This window comes from Phalangium opilio, unplaced genomic scaffold (genome assembly GCF_054372755.1).
Source record: "Phalangium opilio isolate 3A_F unplaced genomic scaffold, DU_Popi_V2 ptg000246l_1, whole genome shotgun sequence".
In the NCBI taxonomy this organism is placed as follows: Eukaryota; Metazoa; Arthropoda; class Arachnida; order Opiliones; family Phalangiidae; genus Phalangium; species Phalangium opilio.
In genome coordinates, this window is record NW_028324225.1 from 2,346,691 (window position 1) to 2,370,074 (window position 23,384).

Here is a 23,384-nt window from a genome sequence, read left to right on the forward strand (position 1 = left end):
GCGAACTAGGGTAGACTTCAGTCCAGAAATGTAATTTAAAGAAGTCACTTTTCCTCCAGTTGCATATTTTATTTGAGAAAATAAGCTTTCGATGGAACTGCCATTAATTCTGATTGGTGATAAGAAGTGAGTGGGATACCTTAGGAAAAAGTCCTTCACCAAGTATTTGAGACCAAAAACTGAAATTCTTAATAAATCCCAAGTTTGCCAAGAGAGAAATCTTTCTTGAGGAGGAGGGCTTTTGAAATTATAATCAGGCCTATCTGAAAGTATTTCCAAAATCCATTCTTCAAAATAACTGTATCCCATATAGATTGATTTCATAACTTCAGACGCCTCACTGTTAATAATTTTCTTGGCCAAAAAACCATATTCAAATAGCTGATTACAGGCTCTTAAGAACTTGTAAGCCTTCATGGATTGGATTGTTCTTTACTTTCTTTTGATCCCTTCTCTCCTATGGCGTATTCATACAATTCACAAAGAACGTCTTCTTGCTGCATAACCTTTGATGGTGCAACATTTTACTTGGTCCACGCGTCTCTTACGAGGTAGCTATCTTCCAAGTACCTAGCTCTACGTAATTGCCCCACCTTCGTTCTCTCTTTATCCCTTTCTCGTACTTCTTCTACCTGACGCCACCCAAATGGAATATTATTACGGCAGAATTCCTTTGGCCCATCCGCTCTTGACGCAAATAGCTGGCCAATCATGTTCTTTAGCTGGTGCGACGGACAGATTATCCAGTGTATTTTTCTCTAGTCTTCTGAAAAGGGGTTCTTAAACGTGGGTTGGATATCGAAGTTGTACTTTCCATCCTTAAATTCAAACCCAAAAGATCCAGATAAACCCATGGTAACTTTAATTAACGCAACATTTTCGCTTGCTCCATCGCATACAAAGCCCATAGTCTTGAATCCATATGCTTGAAAAGCTTCGATTGTTTCATATAAACTAGTTACTAAGGACTTTTGTTGAAGTGGGTAGGAGGAGGTGAAGTAAGGTCCAATTATGTCATAACTGGATGTCAAATCACGCCAGAGAAATTGCAAGATGTACTGCGTTGGCGATGGGGTTATTGGAGCAACACCTTTATAAATGTCAGTGAGCTGCGTGTAATCATCCTCGTTCATGGCGTAGCCAACAAATTCGTGGTTTTTTGAATTCCACATAATTTTGTCAATGACTTTCACCTCTTCCATAACTAAAATTCCATCACCCATTGGAACACGTTCATTCATCCGTTCTTTTTCTTCTTTAAAACTTTGATATTTCAACTGTTCTTGTGCCAGAAACTTTTCTTGAATTCCGGGATTTAGGTTAAATTTCTTAGATTTTGCTTTTAGTGTTGCCTCGCAAGGAAGATTCAAAATGTTGAAACCTCTTAAAGCCTTATAAGCCGCTGGACTTCGGCAATAAACTGCGAGAGCGATTCGTAGAGTAATTGTATTCCATTTTCTTTTCTTCTTGGTTTTTAATGAATCAGCCTGATCAACAAGGGAATCTCTTTGATCCTATAAGTGCTTTAGGTTTGAATCCCTTGTCCACACTTCCTTCAAAAGCTGCTTAGTGAAGCCTTCAGTGGACTCAAATGTTTTCTCCAGTTCTCCTGGAAATTCATCATTAATGGTTTTGACGATGTTAGACATCTCATTTGATAATGGATCGGAAAGCTCAATTTGTCTCATTTCAATTTGCTTTTCAAGCTTCGATATTTTCCGTTTCATTTCAAACCTTGATTTCTGTATTTTTCCCAAGCGTCTTGCTTTATTTTTAGGTGTTAGAAACTTGATGGGATAGTTACTAGCTATGCGTTGCCGTTTATATTTTCTGGTTGAGGTCTCAGTAGCCTTCCGTTTTTTTGGCTTTACTAATTTCATTAGTTAATGTTGCGCAAAATTTGCACTGTTTCATTTTCAGTTTTTCAGGAATTTTGTTCAAATAATATTGATGATATACCTCGCACCTTACGGATTGGTAAAGTTGAAAGGGATACGAAATAGATTTTAAACTTTTAGGAGGAACATAATGCCCCATTTGACTCTCATTTTTAAGTTTCATTTCATTAACGCCAGGGCAGAGTGCATGGCCTAAACGACCAGAAATGGTGTCCAATACTTTTCTTAGTTCCACATTTTGATTTGGATGTACCCCATTAGCATTATTGGCAATATTTTGCAACGGTTCATCGTCATTCTCATTATTATTGAGTGTGATTATCTTTTCCGTAGCAACAATCTCAGTTAGTGTCTTATTTTCATTATCTAATTTTGGAACCTCCTCATTTCTTAGCTGAAGAACCTTAACTGTTTTAAACAAGATATACAGGTGGCATTTTCCGGTTTCCCAAATACAACGCTCGATTGGTTCTAATCCACATTCCAAATGTATAACACCTAGAGCCTGTTTTCTTGTAACTCGCAAAACTAACTGATCGTGTTGATCTTCAGTGACCTTAGAAAATAAGAATAAAAATATTCTAAATATACACTTGAAAGCCATAACAGACTAGAAGCCAAATAGAAGTAATGAAACGTTTTGAATCATTATAAATAGACACTTACTGAATATTGCAACACTTTGTGATAATCTCGGTTAATCAGCTGGGAAATTTTGCCAAGAAAATTCCCATATAATGCTGGTAAGGTTTGACAGTATTTGCTTTTCGATATAATGGAAGCACTCGATGATTTTTCCGCTGTTTTTGGTTTTTTATGCTGGATTTCTGATTTTTTAGGAGGTATATTTGGCAAAATTGTACAGCACTGGGTTGATTTTTCAGCATATTGTTTATTTATTTGCAAAGGCTTAACGCGATTTAGGACTTTTTTGTCCCTTAAGTCAATAGTTTCTTTCAACTCACAAGATACTGACTTACTTTTCATACTCTGTTTATTAATTAAGTAAAAATTATACTGTGTTGATTTGTCTTTCATCTCTGTAATGATACTTAAATCTAAATTGGACGCGGACTGAGAGGAACTCTCATTACGGGAGAGCGCCATTTTGTGTAATTTTATTCAACACCACCAGGTTGCGTTTCCATTCCGAACGTTTTCTAGAAGGGGTGCTAAATAGGGGGTCTTAAAAATACTGTCTCTCTTTCCATTTATGAGGAATACGCATTCACAATGCAGTCTATGGAGCTTTGTTGACTTCTTTTATTCGCTTCTGATGTTACTAGAGCGATTGAGCTCGAACATTTCCTCATAAAATATAACCAAAATCATTGAGTTCCACATAACTATATGTAAAATACAACACGTTGTGTTTACTTCAAGAATTCAATCCTGAATTTCATTAAGATTTTCTTGAAGTTTTTATCACAAAATTAATATTCACACAAATATGCGATAAATAAAGCACCAATAGCCGTAACCCGAGTGAAAATGTTGTTTGCGTATTCGAATTGTCACTGTTAAACGCAGGCGTTTCTAATCCTCTACGATTTTGGAATAAAGGCTCTTGCCCTAATATCGAATTAAGTAATATTATACGAAAAAATAAAAACTGACCTTATACTCTAGAACCTAAAAACTCTTTTTTATCCGAAGTCAATTATTTCATGAATTGTAGACGAAAAATCTTTTAGATTAGATATTTCATTATTAATTACAATCACAGTCACAGCAGCTGGCACGACTTAGGTAAAGATTTTTTTGTCCTCGAATAAGTAGATACAATTTCTAAGGTTCCGTTGTAACAGAGAGAATTGAGAAAGGGTTTGAAATCTCATGCCTATGACAATGCAAAACACGATGTAGCTCAAACGAGCCGGCACGATAAGAAAGACACCTGAAGATTTCCAATGAAAATCCAAAACAAAACACGGGTGTACGTTTAGTCAACGGGCGAAAATGCGTCCTGGGGTCAGTTTCAGCTTCGACTTGCAAATGAAGTTGATGAAGACTTCGAAAAATGCCACGACCGATGATAACGAGAGCCCGCATATAACGATCAGAAAAACTCTAGAGAGAAATCCAACCGACAATGGTCCAATCTCTTGAACTTGAGACGTTTCGGTAACCATAACCGTCCTGTAAAAGTAAGCTTCAGCTCTAGCCCCTGGTTCGAACAGACCGGCCTCTGCAAACCCTAAAGTTCTGAAATAACAGGGAAAATAATTTCATATGATATCACGCCTGTTTGGAAAATGGGGCCGAGATTCAAGTCAATAAGTATGATTAGAAGGGAATAAGAGAGAAGGGACACACTTTATTATATAAAAACGTCTTGGTTTGGACCAAGGCCGAAAAAACAAACGATATGTGTGAGGTTTATCAATTGACTGAAGTTTCAGATATTGAAATTTTTTTCTAGTTATTTTTATCCACTCAATCCTTAATCAATATTTAATTCAATCAACTGATTTTACTGTTAATCGATCTAGTCCCTCTAAATTAATTGAAAAAATTACATATCTACGCTTTTTCAAGAACAATTACATTTTCCGAAAACATTTTATCATGAAATTAATTGTTCTTGAAAAAGCGTTGATATGTAATTTTTTCAATTAATTTAGAGGGACTAGATCGATTAACAGTAAAATCAGTTGATTGAATTAAATATTGATTAAGGATTGAGTGGATAAAAATAAGTAGAAAATATTTTCAATATCTGAAACTTCAGTCAATTGATAAACCTCACACATATCGTTTGTTTTTTCGGCCTTGGTCCAAACCAAGCCGTTTTTATATAATATCTGTCACTTCAGTCTTAATGTAATTAAATTTTGAATAATTATGTTTGCTTTACCGTCATACATTTGCACTCTAAAATATAATGGTACATTCAAACACCATATATGCTGTTTTTTCCAGTGCCAAAAAAGACATAATTTAGGGTGTACTTTAACCCCATTTCTATGATCAATTCACGCCATTTACTATATATTATTTGGAAGTATTAAGGAAATATTAGGCATTTAAGCACCATTTACAGTGGCTTTTAGCATCTTTTTTTGACAATCTGTTGAACTTCTAATATTACTTAGTTTAATGGATTTAAAAGTAGGGAAAAAGTATGCCACCTATGTCACATTATCAAACCAAGTGAATTGAAATAATTGTTAAATATTTATTATAACCACTACACCACAGACACGTGGTAAGTCTAAGTTTTCCAAGAGATCTAACCAATTATTATGTCCAATCACGATGGTTAAACCATGTATCTACCTGGGCTCGAACCTGGGACTTTCCGTGTGTGAAGCGGACGTGATAACCACTACACCATAGATACGTGGTAATACCGAGTTTTCCATGAGATCTAGCTAATTCAAGCGCCCAATCACGATGGTCAAAACATGTATCTCCCAGGGCTTGAACCTGGGACCTTCCACGTGTGAAGCGGACGTGATAACCACTGCACCATAGATACGTGGTAGCACTGAGTTTTCCAAGAGATCTAGCTAATTCTTATGTCCAATCACGATGGTTAAAACGTGTATCTACCAGGGCTCGAACCTGGGACCTTCCGCGTGGGAAGCGGACGTGATAACCACCACACTACAGATACGTAATAACACAGAGTTTTCCAAGAGATCTAGCTAATTATTTTGTCTAATCACGATGGTCAAAGCCGTACTTCTGTAATTAACTAAAATTAACATACTTAGACCTAATTGTATTGATCAAACTGGCCGATAGCACACCCTGAATACTTAATTGTTAATTTAAGATAATTCCGAAAAGTATCTTCGCTGTAGTTTTTAAGTTATCGGTGGGGAAAAATCACGAAAAACCCATGTTAATCTCCATAGGAAATTAGCAAAAGCGGGTGAATATTACTTTAACGTTACAAAACGGTATCAAGTCATATCTACAAGGGCCTACCGGCCCTGTAGAATAAAATCGAAGAACCCTCGAAAACTGTTACCCATCCCTACTAAGGACGGTATATGTATTAAATACGAGAGCATGTTTGAACTGAAATCAATTCTGAACAGCGTTCAGGATGATTGGGGCGCTACGGAATATCAGTGGCCCGCAGCCCGACAATTAGGGCCCCTTCTGGAGCGTCGAGCTTTCAAAAAGTATGAAAGCATCACGAACGCCACTACTTTTCAACTTCATAATTTATATCAATGCGCCTTGTTGCCGCTTTTGACTAAGATTTCTTGCACATACATGGCTCACTCCCCTAAACTGTAATGCCAAGCCTCAACTATTATGGAGAATTTTTAATACAAAAAAGTAGGATTCTCTTCGCCAAATTATAGCATTATACAGGACCAGATTAATCAAATTACAGGATTATACAGGACTCATAAATGATTAGATTTAGAGTGTGGATAATTTTACTTTTTTGAAAACGTAAGATTTTTTAAATGAGCGTTATATCGCACCTAGAACTAAACAAATGCTGAAAGGCTCACAAAGACGTACATTTAGATTTACTTGAAAAAGTGACTATTCATTAAATGAAACGGTAAGCCAAAAGAGACCTAAGTGAGAGAAAATTACCAAATCAAGCTATTTAAAAGGGTCAGGTAGGAAGAAATGTTTTCAGAGATGATATATTTTCAAAACTCTTTTTTATAATTAAAAATATTTTAAAAGTCTGTGCTATAATTCAGTTCAATCTTTGGGCTTAGATATTTAAATGAAAGGTCTGAGGAAAAATTCAATTGTGTCATTTGGAGTGCAGCTCTGAATGCAAAGTAATTGTTTTCATTTCAAATAATAGACCTTCAAAATTCGTATTGAATTTATTCAATTATGTGAGAAGTAAAGGTAAAAAAATCCTGAGCGAGCGAAGCGAGCTCGGCGAATTTTTGATATGACCAAATGAGATATAACTAATTCAGCGTTTAAAACGTCATACAGTTGGAATTTTAAATAATTACTTAGAAACCTCAAAAATATAGGACTTCATAGGACGATTTGTGAAATTATAGTAAAATTTATGAAATACGGGACAATCAGTCTGTAAGCAAAATTTCAAAAGGGCCCCCAAAAGCCATGAGCCTGCCCGCAGTTGCGGGCTCTGCTCCCCTGTAGTTATGCCACTGCGGCATATATGTCAGAGGAGCCCATTCAAATAGCCACCACACCTGACCGAAAAATGGCCATCATTAAATACAAAGGACAACCCTATGAGAAGCAGTTCGTAATTAGAGATTCAGACGATCTCCTTAACATAATAGTGTCCTTCGAGAAAACAATCAGTAGATTTAAAGAACTTTCCCGTTAAGAAAAAATGTCAGACACTTCGTCATCCTCAGATGATGAAATTTTATCCCATCGATTTATCCACAAAATTCCGGCCAGAACTATATTTCTAGATAGACAAAATATGTAACCGTGAATCTAGGAAATATAAGTGCATTACCACAGAATATAGTGTTAAATTCCGTAACTTAGAAGAACTAAAATTAGCAAAAATTCACGACCAACTTTCCCAAATTTTGACTTCTCTTATAAATCAAGCCACGCTAATTAATTAACAGTATAATTCAATTAGATTCGCCATAAGCCCCGACGCGCTACAGAACCTTGTAAATTTTATATTCCTTACGATAAATTAGTTAACTCCAGAAACTCCTGATCTATTACTATCTAGTATTGAAAAGTTAGTTCAGTCCAAACGTAATGTTGTTCTCTTAAAATTGATGTTTTTCTTTTAAAATGTAATGTTCCAATGACAGGTAGAAAAGCGATGCATAATAGAAATATAGCTGAACTGGATAAATATATTGGCCAAGGTTATGCTTACATACCTATTAGAAATAATGATAGTCTATGTGTTTCTAGAGCCTTATCCGTGGGTAAAAGCCTAGCTGATCGAACTTATTTAATATCAATAGGAAAGCTAAACGAGTTTAATCAATGGACCTTCCGATTATTAAGAAATGTGGACAATCCTTCTCATAAACCGTGGCTTTAGAGTTACACGCATTAGCCAGAAGTCCCGGAGGGCCCTGTAGATTTATTGGGTGTTCAAAAGTTTCAAAATACCCTGTCAGATTACCAAATTGTAATTTTTTCCGCAGAAGAGAAGTTTGAGAAAATATTTGTAGGTCCTCACAAGGAAAAAAAAACTTCCCTCCTCAAAGTTGGGAACCATATGCATGTTGTACGGTCTTATATCCCAATGTTCGCTGTTAAGGTCAATCCTGTTACACACTATTTTACGGTCCGGATGAAAAATCTACTCATTCTTGTTCGGAAACGGCCAAGTGTTACCTCTGTCAAACAACGGAGGCTTATCATGAAAAAGACCAGTATAAACTCATCAGATGCGAGGGGTGTAATAGATATTTAAAGAAAACCGAATGTTTAAATAAGCATATGAGAAACGAAACATGCGGTTCTTTGAAACAATGCGGAAATTGCGCTCGCGAAGTAAAACCAAAGTCTGATCCAACTTGCAAAAATTGTAGAATTACAAATGAAAAAAAATGATTGTTGGGTGATGGCCATAGATATTGATTATCGTCCTGTTCGTGTTCTATACTTCGATTGTGAAACTATCCCTTTAAAAAATGAACCCACTCCAGTACTCTTGGTTTCCGCTGCGCAAGAATCCGTTGATTCAAAAGAATTTACCTATCGTGTCTTTAGGGGTTTTGATTGTATAAAGGATTTTATAGACTATCTTTTCCTAAGTGAGACAAGAACTATTAAAAAGGGAAATAAGAAAGTAAAGATTGCACAATGTTGTTTTCCGAAGTTGTCTGCTGCGCTCATAACGGAGCAGGGTTCGATTTTTACTTTATATTGAAAGAAATACTTAGAAGGAATATAGTTCCTGAGCCTACCTTCAACGGTTCAAAAATCATGGCACTCTTCTTAAATAATCTAAAGATGATGTTCATTGACAGCTACCGATTTATTAGTATCCGCTTAAGGACATTTCCCTATACATTCGGTCTAGACCATATTAGACAACTGTAAAATGGAGAATATGTAATTGCCAGAAAGATAGTAAGCATGGATTTCAATGTTAAATTATTTTAGGTATAAAAAAGGGAAGGGGGAGTTTGCTAAAATACTGCTAATATACTTAAAGATGCTTTTTAAAAAGGGTAGTGATTTGTTGGTGTAGAATCTGCAGTTTAGTTCAGAGAGTTAATGAGGTGCCTTGTATTTCGTTAGTGACATCTCCAATCCAGTTGATTTTAGGTTTTTTCTATATTTATTTCTATTGAACTCAGATGGCGTTGGGAGTTAATGTCATTAATTGTAGTTTTTTTACTGGTTCCATCGCTTTTGATTTTGTTTTGTTGATGTAGAATCTGCAGTTCAGTTCAGAGAGTTAATGATGTGCCTTGTGTTTGGTAGCGACATCTACAGTCCATTTTATTTTTTTATATTTATTACGTTTGAACTCATCGAGCTTGTTTTGTTTGGCAAACGTCCGTAAAATAACGTTCATAAGGCGTTTTGATGGAAATTTAAATTGAAGTCCAAGGTGATTAGTGGTTAATCACAGTTGGGTTTTTTAGAGTTACGATTGAAGTACTTGAGGTTTAATCGGGTGGTGAAGGAGGGGGATTTGGGGTATTTCACCACCCGCGGACGCGGGGTAGTCAGTTCCTGTAGGGTAGGCATGCTGACAAGTCCCTTATTCCCTCAAAACTTTGTCGCCCAGAAGCTTGGCTTACAGGAGTGCGCCCAAACTCCCAACATAGTGAAGTACATAATTTTAGTAACAAACCATTGCTGTTCTAAATTTTAATAACGTTGAAGCAACTTTTGTTCAAAAAAGTTTTTTTGCGGATTCATATCTGTTATGAACTTCTATTGTGTTGATGAACTTGAAGGCAAGGCTTGCCAAGCCGTTATATAAATGCAGGGAAATCAAATAATTGACATGTATTATTTGGCCTTGGTACACCTTGACGTTCTATAGACACTCGTTCAACCAATACGAAGGTTATTTCTTTGATATCTTTGCTCTTTTTAATCCAAAGTCGCTCTCATTCTTTGACCACGCCAGTCTAAAGTGTCTGTTGTTTCGGCATAGAAGTTGAATATTTTATTTCTTGATCTGTCTATCGAAGTCTTGTGGTGTTGTTTTTTATAATTATGATGATCATTTTTTTTTAGCTGTGTAGTTTTAAACTTTAATTTACTGGTAAAGGCTAAGATGAATTATCTTTCTGTTGAATCTTAGGAGCTGGCACCTGTTTATACAATACGCTTGTAATTGTACGAAATTAGTCTTTAAATTGCATGTTTCAAAGTTGAAAATATGCATTGCTCGTAGCATTTATGTCGAAATAATTTTGTTCTTCGTTATATTAGTTATGTAAAGGGGCGGAGGAGGCGAATGAAAACTTTACCATTTACTGGCTATTATATGTTCATTTAAAAATAAATTTTGAGGGTCAATTTTTTAAAATTTTGTCAGGCAACTCTTAGCTTTAAGTTTGGAAACAGTGCTGCTAGAACATGATAATTATTGTTTTGCGCGTGGGCTACCAAAGGGACAATGAAAAGGTTATAAAATTTTGAAGAAAAAAAATTATTCCAAAAGGCTTTGCAAATTCTACCCCTGTTGGTTTTAATCAATGCCACCCGTCACTCAGACTACTCCAGCTGGTGAGAAACACATAGAGAATATGCAAAACTTCCTGGAATATTAATTGAAAAAAAATGGTTTAGTTATTTTATTTACAAGGGTAATGTAATATATATATATTGGTAAACGCAATTGGGGAAATAATTCTCAAACTTTATAAAAACAAATTCTTTCAGCTATAATTTTTTTGTTTTTCGTTTTGAAAATCCCCGCATTGAGAAGCTTTTTCGCAAAACCAAATTTATCAACTTTAGTTGGTCTATGTTTGGGTTTTATTTTTTTAGAGCAAAAACCCACAGTGCTACCACCTGGTGCCATAGCCCTTTTACAACCTTTTGCTGTAAGAGGCGCAGATTTACGCAATACATAGTTATTTGCATTTCTTTTCTGCAAATTATCTTTGTTTTTCAAATAATATTCCTTATTCTTAACTCGCTTACCCTAGTAGCACTGCCGACGTAGGGCCTACATGGTCGGCTTTGTGTGTTACCGACGAGTTGGTAAAAAGTCACTAATAAGTCGGGAGAGTAATAGTTTGAAAGTCGAAATGTCCGCCTGGAGGGACGACGGCCCGGCGGTTTCCCTACTGTTTTGATGCTACTATAAAACGACTGTTGGCCGACTATATTTCGGCGTCATTATGCCTACCTAAAGCCGCGCTCAATCCGACGATTTCGCGGCTTTTTAGTATAGGAACGGTAAATCGTCGGTAAAGGGCTGGTAGAGTAAGGGTTTGAGAGTCGAAATGTCCGCCCGGCGGGACGACGGCCCGCTGGTTTTCCTACTGTTTTGAGGCTACTAAAAAACGACTGTTGGCCGACTATATGTCGGCGTCATTATGCCTACCTAAAGCCGCGCTTAATCCGACGATTTCGTGGCTTTTTAGTATAGGAACGGTAAATCGTCGGTAAAGGGCTGGTAGAGTAAGGGTTTGAGAATCGAAGTGTCCGCCCGGTTGGACGACGGCCCACTGGTTTACCGACTGTTACGACAAGAATGAAATACGACCCTCATCCAGCACGTTTGAGAGTCGACTTAACCGCCTGTCAGCAAGAGGTCCGACGCTTTTGCCACGATCAAGCCTTAACACGAGGCTTCATTCGCTTATAGTAAAGGATACTGATACCTAGTATTGAAATTTCTTTAATACATTTTCAATGAACAACACTTAAGAATTTGTACTTTGAATATTTCAAGTAACATGCAGGTCAATTATAACAATTTCAAATATTAAACAATGTATTCGATATTACACGACTAGTCGAATGGAAATATTAGCTGCCTAGCTAATTGGTTTTAACCAAAAGTAAAATTTTTCAGGGCGAGTATAATATTTACATCAATTAAAGCATTTATTAATATTCATTGTTAATATCTTCGATGTGGCCAGTTACTATCTCTTAAATTACAAAAATCTTAATGAAAAATATACAGTTACAGATTTTTTTAAGGAAAACGAAAAACATACAATTCAAAAGGGTATTATTTCACACATTTTTCTCTTAAAATGTTTGAAACCGCATAAAAATTCTGTAACTAAAACAAATTGAGATCTATTTTGGAATTCTGAATTATTTTCACAACCAAAAATCTTTAAAATACTTAATATATAAGGGTTTTGAACTCTAAGCGCCCCAAAACACTTGCTTCTTTTATATTCAAACAAAGAAACTGAAGGTATACATAAACGTTTAAGTTTTGGTTTCACTTTATAGGGGTGTGGTTCCCAGCAGATGAGAAGCTAGGTAAAAAGCAAAGGCTTATGCATAAAACTGAATCTAAAAGGTAGATAAATTGATAATTCAACAACAAAATTCAAGCCTTACGTGACAAACGAAGACCTTTCTAGTTTATACAGTGTGACAAAGAACCTTAGCGATGAAATCGAAAGTTAGCAAGCCTAGAACTAATCATTTTTGACCACAAAAATCTCGTTTAAACATTCTAACGACTCAGCAGCGTCAGAGATACTGGAAAGGCTGACTTGCTTTCGCACTAGCAGCGCCCTCTTCGATGATGGCGTTACCTTAGTTACGCCAATAGAACAGAGGCGTGTCACCTGACCCGAGAAATTACAGGAGGGAAAATTCAAACTAGAAAATCAGATGTGTTTTCTTGCTTTGCAGTTTTTTGTAACGTTATGTTTCTAGTGTTGCCAAAAATGTAGTATTATCAACTTCTGCTTGTGGGTCGAAATATAGTATAAGTTAAATATATAACAAAAAAATTTTGGAGGCATATGCGGAATAGTAAAAGTCAAAAAAACAAAAGGCCCACCAACAATCAATTGGCAAAAAATGTGTTGGAAATTTCTAGACGGTAGGCAAGCCTACTTCAAACCACCACAGTTCCAACTGTCGGATAAATGTCGGTTACTAAACGGCCTAAGAATAACTTTGCTTTTAAATTTACTCTTCTTAAACGTCACAATACCGACTAGCGCGAGGGAGTTGGTAATCAATTGGCAAAAAATGTGTTGGAAATTTCTAGACGGTAGGCAAGCCTACTTCAAACCACCACAGTTCCAACTGTCGGATAAATGTCGGCATTGCCAACTAAAAGAAGTAGTCGGCTTCATGAGTCGGAAAAGTGTCGGAATAAGCATGGTACAGCCGACTGGACCGTAAACCGACTATTCGACCTTTAACCGACTGTTATGCGGAAGGCTTGTGCTACTGGGGTAGCTTCCTTTTTTTGCAAAACTTTTGTTTCAAATTTTAATTTCAACTTAGCTAGCGCTCTCTTCTTTTTCTTTATTTGAGTGGCTAATTTTCGATTAGATACTTCTCGGGAAACCATTTGAAATAGTCAAAAATAGCTATATTACAATAGATGACTCGAGTCAAATATGTATGTAACACAAAGATTTGAAAATTTGGATCCACCAAAAAAAATCCAATAAAATTATGCACAAAGAACCCTTTGATTTTGTAAAGGTATGCAAACAACCCTTTTATTTTAAAAAGATACTTGCAAAGGTACACAAAGAACCCTTTGAAATTGCAAAGGTACACAAAGAATCCTTTGAATTTGCAAAGGTACACAAAGAATCCTTTGAATTTGCAAAGGTACACAAAGAACCCTTTGAATTTGCAAAGGTACACAAAGAATCTTTTGAATTCAAAAGTACACAAAGAACCCTTTGCAAAACACTCAGATGATGTAGGAAATAAAAAATTACAGTAATAAAAAGTAGGCTTATCATTAATATGAACAAAAAGAAAACTGGAAAGAAAAAATAGCAGAAACTTTGTAAGAAGTTAGTTTAAATAAAACCTATTAACCCTTAAAATACTTCTAAATATATAATTTGAAGTAATATAAATAAGAATATATTGGTTTTTTAAGAAGATAATACGAACCTTAAGCCTGCATCGGAAAGTTGCCGCCTAAAAGTGAACTTTAAAGAGGGCAAAGTTCGAAATTGTGAAAATTGAACTTTAAAGAGGGCAAAGTGCGAGGGGGCGGGGCCCAATTAAAAATCAAGATGGCGGCTGTATCACAGAGTAGTTTTACTTGTTAGAGTTGGTAGCAGTCATATAAGAAATTTTATAAGTTTTTAACCTACAAAATTACATTTAAATCATGGGTTTCGAAGTTGGTAAAGTAAAGTTTATTCAACATTTGTAATTCTGTGAAATTTTAAAGTATGCAGAGTTTGTAGAAAGTGACTGAAAGACATGTTTAGTGGAAGGTGACCAAGTCTTAAAATTTAAGCAGAATATGGTAATGCCAATAAAAGGGCAGAAAACGTTTGAAAAAAGAAACATTGTACTTGAAAATAAGTTACCTGAAAGAAGATCCACACGAGCTGACATATTTGTTCAATGTATCTGTAAGTTTCAAAATATCATGGTCCTGGAAATCTAGACTTTTGGAAATATGTAAACACTGTATTGGATTGCTTTTGCCTTTAGTTCCTAAACCAAATAATATCTCAGGACTAGATGATTTAAGTTGTACTAAAGTGAGTCAACAATGCAAAAAAATAAAGTCGATGGAAATTTTGCCAAAGAAACGTATGTTCCAATTCCATTTGAACAAATGTGCCATGATGATGTCAAAGAGGTGTCAATTGTTAACAGAGAACTGACAATTGAAGAGCTGTGTAATTTTACATTGAAATTGATAGCTAGCGCTTGAAATTCTGCTCTTAATTGTTTTGCACAAGAAAGGTAGAAACAACCATACTGTCATCCCAGATTGGAACGCACTCCCTGAATCTATTATTTCCATCTCAGATTGTTACTTATCTTTTTTTTTCTACTAATGTATAACTTAATCGTTAATCTCTCTCGGCTGTACTAACCAAGCTCTAGTGGCTTACTTGTACTGAACTGTTAAATAAATAAATAAATAAAGTTGCTCTTAATCTTAATATTTGCACAAGTGATGTTTTATCACAGAGTGACTATAATCAATCATCAGCTAGGGATGAACAAATTCTACCGGATAATGTTAGGTTAGTCCTAAACAATGCTTTTCAATGTAATGATGTGATAGATAGTATTAATTTGTACGCAACCATGTAATGGAAAAAGACTTAACATTCTCAAGGAACTACATCAAATGGGCATAAAAAGATATATTTAGAATTTAACAAGCCAAAATTGAAGTTTCAAAGAAAAGAACAATTTTAATATGTATCACTACCGCCCATCAAAAATTTGTAAGAAATAAACTGATTTGGGTTGACCTAAGAAAGTAAAGAATAATATGATAAAGAAGCTACACACTTTTCATTTATACTAGGGACTGTAAGAAAAATAGATATACGTCTAAAAGGTTTCCAGGACCTGAAAGGGTACCGAGTCCCAATTTTAAGCCCTTGCCAATACCCGCTGAGTCTGTCAAAATGTCTCCACTGATAAAATCCTCACAGGTCAAGTTCATGACGTTATTGCATATGCTCACCAGAACTATCCCTATACGCGCCGAGCAAGGCGCCACGTTCGCCACCTAGCTTATTTTAGAAGAACAAATTGGTGGGGTAAAATTTAATATTCCCTGAAGTTTACCAGACACCCAAAAATCTGCCTTATGGGAAAAAAACCTATTTTTGTTTTGAGTGTTCTTATTTTTAATTTCGTATGCTTTAAAAATGTGACGTGGATAGAGCAGCACAAAGAACAGAATTGTAAGCATTTCTTAGCTTTGTTATTATATAAGGTTAGACAAATAACAACAAAGAATGTAAATTTTCTCTAGCATAGGTGACAAGGCCCTGGGTATATGTCCCTTTAAAATTTGGAATTTTTTGACCTTCCCAATACCCTGTTGCTTTAGAAAGTCAGGAATAACAAGTTTAACATTTCTACATGCTACTTCTTTAGCAACATCAAAATTACAGTTAGACATTATAGCGTCGCCTTTATCTAGTGTTTCTAAAACACCACACTGTAAAAACAGCTTCTTTTCCGAAATATCTCCCGCATAGAGGTTAGAACAGAAAGTTATGTGTCCAGAGGGCGCCAATCCAATAAGAGCTTTCATTGTATTAGCCTGTTTATAATTTACTTGGGCTTCTGGTCCTGACAGCTTTTCCATTTCAAATTCTGCACTATCAATAATTAGTCTCAAGCCAGGGTGCTTTTGTTTCATTTTCTTAATTCCCAGCGCATTAGCTAATTTTGATGTTTGACATCTTGGCAAATTTGGAATGCATTCAAAAAGAAACGAAATCCATGTACTTAGAATTATAGACACATAGTCTTGTGATAAATTGTATAAGTAGGCTAAATATTGTTCCTCAGTTCCTCGCCTGAGTCGTACAAGCGTCAAGAAAAATTCTTCCATTGGATTCAGTTTTAATGGTCCTGCAAATTTCACAACTTTATCAAAAACTTCATCTGTACTATTAGACACTTGAGAAGAATCTTGTCGAACATAATTTAGTTTAGTACACTCCGGGAGCAAAAGTTGATAATATGCCCAAAACATTTTAAATGAAGGAAAGCCAGTAAAATATTTGATACTGTTATTGTCATTTATAAATCTCTGAAATGTAAATTTTTTTTTACTTTGAACTGTTATCAGGTCAATTTCTTTTCTCATAAGTTCAATTTCATGTAGTGTATTTGAATTATGGAACAATTTTGGAGATATTTCACTAAAACTGGCTTCACCTTGGGGTTGTTTATCAACAACAGATAATAGTGGATCTTTCAAATTACAGTTTGATGCAATGTCATACTTTCTTTGATAAACACATAATGGTTGCATTTCTTCCAAAAAATTTATTTGTTCTTTGATAATTGTATGTGAAGAGGCACATTTTCCTTGAGTTTGACTGGCGTCAGCTAACTTTAATGCATCAGGCATTTTCGTGTTTTCAAAAATAGAAGGAACCGCAAATTTTTTAAGGTGTTTGCGACGTAAAGCCCCAGTGGGTAAATAATCAGTTTTCAAAAAATGTTTTGAGCATAGAAGTGGGACTTTAAAATCAGCTGGTTTGGTTCCTAATGCCATAGTTATGGCATGAAACCATTTCCGTTTCAAATCCTTATCTTTAGGTAATGCGTGATAAGTGAGCGTTGAATCATTGTTTCGACAATTCTGTATAACACAAGTACCTTTTCCCATGTTCTAAACACCGTGACTATAACACCATGGATGTACTAATATTAACATGATAATACTAAGCAACTAACCTAACAGTAACAGACTTACACACCAGACACCACTAATAAGCAAACGTACACCAAGGCTTAAGGAATGTATTTTTTTAAAGTTTTAAAAAGTCACAAAAAATTACTGTTTCCTTTTGAAAATTTTGAATATCGTACAGAAAACGTTGTTAACACTATCTAATCCGATATCATGAACAAATTAAATAAACAATTTAGTTATACGAGCGTTTCTGTCCACAAAAACTAAAAATTTTATGCAAAGCAGCAAAAACAATTTTGATTGGTCGGTTAGGAAAGTTCTAGTGTCCACCGCTAACGTAGCCGGCGCTAATGACGAATTATTGGCGTCCTTTTTTAAAAATTCCACAACCGTCAAAAAACTTGAACTAACATGAAATGAAATGAAATGAAATGAAATAGAGGTTTATTGTCCATACAAAAAACTACAATGAGTTCACTGGAGTATAGACATAAAATTGAACATTTGTTTCAAGTGATTTGTAAATAGGAGACATTGGTAATTTCCGTGATTATACATATATGTAATGGATATTGTAAATGGTTTAATGCACTGAATAAAATAGAGAAAGTTAAAATTAATTAATTGAAATTAAAGCTAAATAACCTCGAATGAAGAGGATTTCGTAATGAATAGTGGTTTAATCTATAGTTTTATATCTTTTATTTTAGTGGTGTAAATATCAAACCTATCCTGAAAGATATTGCATGTTTTCTGCATCCTATAAATGGGATTTAGCCTTAGGGGTGAGGGGTAAAAAGTGAAAGATCTGCGTAGATTGGAAGGTACTAGAAAAGCCAGCTTAGACAGAAGTTCCGGTGACGAAAAATTACCTTGGACAAGTTTAGCTACAAACTGTACGTCTGCTAATTTCCAATGATATTCTAGTGTTCTTAAGCCCAAAGTATCTAATAATAAATCGTAGTTATAGACATGGTCCCTCAGGTAAAATGTACTGCAATAAGCTATGAATTTCCGTTGCACGCCTTCCAATCTATCCAGTAAATAGGCGCTGCAGCCGCTCCATACCGAGCAGCCATAAAGGATACGAGACCGGACTAAACTCAGGTAAAGTAACCGGAAGTGTTTTAGGGAGTGAAGCTTTCGAGTAAGTTTACATATAACAGCTAGTGTTCGACGGTTACGATTAACCGTGTTATTTATATGTTCCCGAAAATACAGTTCTCTATCAAAAGTGACACCAAGGTCTTTCATCGTGCTTTTTTGAGGAACTAACAAGTTATTTAGGTAAAATTTCGATTTGACCTCTCGACAAACACGTCGGGTATACGTCACGTGAACTGATTTAGCCGGATTAATCGGTATATTGTTACAATCACACCAACTAGAGATGGCATCAAGGTCGCACTGTAATAGGAAGCTATCGTGGCGGGAACTGACAACTTTACAAATTTTAATATCATCGGCGAATTGAAAAATTTTAGCGTTCTTTATGGCAAATTGTAAATCGTAGGCATATAAATTAAACATCAGAGGACCGAGTGACGAGCCTTGCGGAACACCGCAAGAAACTACATAAGAGTTAGTAGTCATAGCCCCATTACACTTAACGACGTTGACGCGATCCGATAAGTAATTAGCCATCCAACGCAATAACTTGCCATCCACACCTAGGTGTTGCAATTTATTTAATAAGAGACCATGAGATACCCGGTCGAAAGCCTTGGCCAGGTCAAGGTAAACAACATCAACCTGACCACGGCTTTCAACCTGCGGTGCCACGAAATCCAGAAAGGATGTGTGGTTCGTTGCGACACTCTTGCCTGGTAGAAACCCATGTTGGCAATCATTGGGGAAGCGTTTGAACCAGCTTTGAAAGTGCGAGTGCATTATTTTGTCAAATAATTTGGCGAATACGCACAGTAAAGAAATTGGTCGGTAGTTCTTCACATCCTGGACAGGCCCGTTCTTGTAAATGGGAACTAAAACGGCTTTTTTCCATAGAGTTGGAAATGCGCCTAGCTCTAGAGATAGGTTGTATATATGGGTGAGGACGGGAAGCAGGGGAGCTGTACAACCCTTAATAATGAAGGCCGGAATATCATCGCAGCCAGTTGAGAATTTCAAAGGTAGTGCCTTAATGGCCGCATAGATCTCAGTAGGGGATATAGTTTGACAATGGTACCCGTAGGGAACAACATTAGTAAGTTGAGAAGCAACAGCGGGATATTGTTTTGTAGCATCAACTGAAATCTTTGAAAAATGGTGGCTGAAATGTTGGCCTAAGACCTCTGCATCGGTGATATTTTCACCATTGACCTTAAGAGATATTGGCGTAGAAGCCGGTTTTAAATTCCCATTAACGTAACTCCAAAATTTTTTGGGATGGGCTCTTGCATCCGCACATATTCTAAGTGTTTCCGAGTGGCGGTCCCTAACAGTCAACCGTCGAACTACAGCCCTTAGTCTCTTAAATTCAATAAAGTCATTTATATCCCCAGTGCGGTTTTTCTTGGTAAAGTAGTACTTTTTCCTTTTAATGGCTAATTGGAGGGCTCGAGAATACCATGGAGGAAATTTAGGGCAGAAACGGGCCTTGCTCTTAGGTATCGTAGATGCCATAGCATATTGAACTCGGTTGGTTAAATAGGTCACACAAAAATCAAGGTCTCGTGAAAGAAGAACTGCTGACCAATTTGTATCTCTAACCATTTTGTAAAGTAGTTCGTAGTCGCCATTTTGAAATTTGAACCGAGAGGGAATGGCAGTATGCGATGGTGAGGCCTTTGTGTTATAAGTAAGTTGAAAGGGTGGGTGAAATTTATCTATTTTAACTAGAGGGGATGACAGAGGGACAACATTTAAACCGTTAACATTGGTTAAACAGAGATCCAATAGGTTTAAATCGCCAAGTTTAGGGTTAATTTGATTTAAATTTAAAGAAAAACAAAGTTCAAAAATATGGAGTGCTTTGGATTTTGTCACTGAGGAACAGCCCTGAGTGCCGTAATTCTCCCAGTCTACTTTTGGGAGATTGAAGTCGCCGATTATTATTATATCATTTTCAAAGTTCCTTAATTCCTGAATTAATCGATCACTATAAACTTTGTACTGCACATCATTGTTGGCTGGTTTAAAATAACCCGACCCTAGCAATAGAGAGTCGCTAGCTCCGGTTAAGATCTCTAGAAAGACGCATTCCTCACTGGCTTCTAGATCATGACGGCGAATACATTTTAGGGACTTTTTTACGGCAATCAGTGCCCCTCCTCCCCTGACGCTTACTAATTTAGGATCAGGCCGATCTGCTCTATAAACTAAATATGTACAAGGAAAATATTCGTTAATAAATTGCGCATCCCCAAACCAAGTTTCAGTGATGCAAATAACATCTAAATCCAGCCCTATGACATTATCCAAAAATTCCTGAGATTTAGTTCTTAATCCTCTAACGTTCTGGTATCCTATTGTTAGCTGTACTGACATTAGTCAGAATTGGTAGCAGAGTTGGTTGTGAGACCGTCCTTTAGCAATTCCGACTCGTGTTTGTGATCATCACGTGGAACACCTGTAAAGTTCGCAATAATGCAGTCAGCTGGCCATATAGCCGTGTCATCGAGTGCATCAAATTCTTCTGGATTAGTACAAGTCACGTAAAAGGATGAGTGTCGCGCCTTAGGATTTTTTGGACGCAAACGGATACATTGCGCCGATGTTATCCCGTGATCTTCCACAAGGGCAGCCTGAAGATCTCCAGATAGCAGCGATTCATCCAATAGGCTTACAAATAAAGCCCTAGGCGCCGGTTTTGGGCCACGAATCGCAACTTTCAACCGTGAAGCTGTGGCCGAACCCTTTTTTACAGGCTGCATAGGACGGGTCTGTTGAGTCGGGCGTGGTGGTTGAAGCGGCAGACCATTGCGGCTAGCCATCGCAGCAAATGAACCCGGAGTTGGTAGAATCGGTAACTGGGCGAAGGGAAGAGCCCGTGGGTTCAACGGCTCGCTCCGTGAACCAGTGGGTTTGCCATTGGTAGTGTTGCAAGACGGTCCAGAGGCAGAAAGTGCCGTTCGTAATTCGGAGTTTTCCCGACGCAGCGTCTCCTTTTCTCGCTCAGCAATCGCAAGTTTAGTTTCCAATGCATCGACCGTAGAAGAAAGATTCACCAATTGGACTTGCATTTGATCCAGTTTAGAACAAAGGAGATCCAGCATCGAGTCTCCATCCCTAGTAAGGCTATTCACCTTCATAAGCTCATTGAAGGCCAGGTGCACCTCATTCAGCGTGACTGGTCTGGAGTCATTATCAGCAACTGGCCCCGTACCATTGGTGCTTGTCCTACGAATGGGACTTCTAGAGTTCCTTGCGGTAAGTCTACAGTGCGAGCACGTATAGGAAGATTTGCTACTGCAACTCTCGTGTATTCTGCGTTTGCAATTTCCAGAGCAAAGTAAACTCTTTTGTTTCCCAAAAAACTGCCCGTCGCAGGCCTCGCAGCGATCGCTAGAGCCCGCCATCCTGTAGCAGACGACTCAACCGAAAAGCCGCTGCGGTGAGAAGTAAATGACTCGAAAAATTTAAAAAATAGCAGACCGGAGGTAAACTGGAGGTATTTTTAGTAAGGTCTCAAATACAGTTACAGAAAATGTCCCGTCATGAGTCCCGCGGATCAAACTACACGAACTATCCGCAACTATGGCAAACCGCTGCCAGAATGTAGCACCAAAAAACAACAAAAACGCGAAAAATAATCCAAAATAGTGGAAATTAGGTTTAAATACCGTTTACGGAAGACGTTAGATGTCGAAATGTGCAAAAATCCGGACACAAAACGGATAAAAAACCAAAAATCGGAAGCAAAAACCGGAGCGCGAGCAAAGCAGCGAACTAAGACTCCACGCGTCGTCTGCAATAACATCATCTATCTAAAGTAAGTTGTATGCAAAAATTATTACAATTTTTATACATTTTATAAGATAGACTTATTTTTAAGAATTAGAATGTTTAATAATATAAGCTAGTTCAAAAATGTACTTTGAGGAAAATAATCAATGTTAAAATACTAAATTTGTGAATTTTTTTGCTAGAAAATGTCGGGGATGACTTTTAATGGTGCGGTGAATGGTTTAACATTAAATGTTAACTATGGAAACGAAGGTCGCCGAGGAAGAGGTGGTCGCCGAGGTAGAGGGGGTCGCCAAGGTGATAGTAAAAAACCTTACGGTCGCGGCGGCAAGCCGCGCACCTGCTACAAATGCAGAAAACCTGGGCATTTCATTAAGGATTGCCCAGAAATGAAAGGTGAAACATTTTTTTATAATTAGCTGTCCTAGCATCCTTTTTGTAACATCGTGTATTTTTAAGATGGAATTGAAGAAACACAAATGGATTTAACAACTTTGGCCACAGATGTGGCCAATTTAACCGTCAATGGGGCTCCGGCCATGGAAGAAGCGGCTCAGGCAGCAAATGAAACTGTTCCGCCTACAGGTGGAACAGTTTTAGAAGAAAATAAATTGGCGGATGAAGGGGAGACAAGCGTTTAAATGTTAAAAAAGATTTTTTTAAAAAAAAACTTTATTTAAAATGTTTTATTCCGGTGGGGGAAAAAAAAAATTAAAAAATAAAAAGCAAAACTTATTTTTAATATATTGCTAAATTTTGATTTAACTTGAAAAATATTTAAAATTTTATAAAATAACCAAAAAAAATAAATAAAATGAAATTAAATTAAGAAAAACACATTTTAAAATTTAATAAAATAAACCAAAAATATTTAAAATGTAATAAAATATATAAAAAATGTAAAATGTAATAAAATATATAAAAAATGTAAAATGTAATAAAATATATAAAAAATGTAAATTGTAAAAAAACATATAAGAACTAAATTGTAAAAAAATATATAAAAACTAAATTGTAAAAAAATATATATAAAAACTAAATTGTAAAAAAATATATATAAGAACTAAATTGTAAAAAAAATATATAAAAACTAAATTGTAATTAAACAAACCAAAAAAAAATTGAAATGTAATAAATTAAAAAAGGAACTAAAATGTAACAATAAAAATAAACAAAAAATATTTTAAATGTATTAGAAAATGTAATAGCAATAATAAAAAGATATGTTATGAATAGTTTTTCTGTGAACTTTATTTATAACAATTAATCCTTGAAAAATATTAAAAAATTATATTAAAAAAATCAAATTCTATGAAAAATTTCTTCAATTTTTTATAGAATTT

At 36.1% G+C, this 23,384-nt stretch overlaps 2 protein-coding genes and 3 non-coding genes across 5 annotated transcripts; 1 reads left to right on the forward strand and 4 right to left on the reverse strand.

The window, feature by feature from the left end:
• Nucleotides 1–947: 947 nt before the first annotated feature.
• Nucleotides 948–3,039, reverse strand: LOC149611334 (uncharacterized). Its single transcript, XM_089858419.1, has 2 exons — nt 2,565–3,039; nt 948–2,454 (listed from the first exon to the last, which is right to left on the reverse strand). Exons 1-2 carry the CDS (start codon nt 3,003–3,005, stop codon nt 1,843–1,845), a joined length of 1,053 nt encoding a protein of 350 aa, XP_089714545.1. The 5' UTR covers nt 3,006–3,039; the 3' UTR covers nt 948–1,842.
• A 2,129-nt stretch (nt 3,040–5,168) lies between these two features.
• Nucleotides 5,169–5,241, reverse strand: TRNAV-CAC (transfer RNA valine (anticodon CAC)). Its single transcript has one exon. It is a non-coding gene; the product is annotated as a tRNA-Val (tRNA).
• Nucleotides 5,242–5,306: 65 nt separating this feature from the next.
• Nucleotides 5,307–5,379, reverse strand: TRNAV-CAC (transfer RNA valine (anticodon CAC)). The gene has a single exon. It is a non-coding gene; the product is annotated as a tRNA-Val (tRNA).
• Nucleotides 5,380–5,444: 65 nt separating this feature from the next.
• Nucleotides 5,445–5,517, reverse strand: TRNAG-CCC (transfer RNA glycine (anticodon CCC)). The gene has a single exon. It is a non-coding gene; the product is annotated as a tRNA-Gly (tRNA).
• A 16,672-nt stretch (nt 5,518–22,189) lies between these two features.
• LOC149611338 (uncharacterized) lies at nt 22,190–22,686 on the forward strand. The gene is made up of 2 exons (XM_089858484.1): nt 22,190–22,437; nt 22,501–22,686. Exons 1-2 carry the CDS (start codon nt 22,227–22,229, stop codon nt 22,680–22,682), a joined length of 393 nt encoding a protein of 130 aa, XP_089714610.1. The 5' UTR covers nt 22,190–22,226; the 3' UTR covers nt 22,683–22,686.
• Nucleotides 22,687–23,384: the final 698 nt, after the last annotated feature.

Coding starts and splice junctions, on each gene's coding strand:
- LOC149611334 (XM_089858419.1), bottom strand. CDS start 3,005: ATGGCGCTCTCCCGTAATGAGAGTTCCTCTCAGTCCGCGTCCAATTTA. Junction 2,455..2,564: donor ACAAAGTGTTGCAATATTCA/GTAAGTGTCTAT, acceptor TTATTTTCTAAG/GTCACTGAAGATCAACACGA.
- LOC149611338 (XM_089858484.1), top strand. CDS start 22,227: ATGTCGGGGATGACTTTTAATGGTGCGGTGAATGGTTTAACATTAAAT. Junction 22,438..22,500: donor GGATTGCCCAGAAATGAAAG/GTGAAACATTTT, acceptor TGTATTTTTAAG/ATGGAATTGAAGAAACACAA.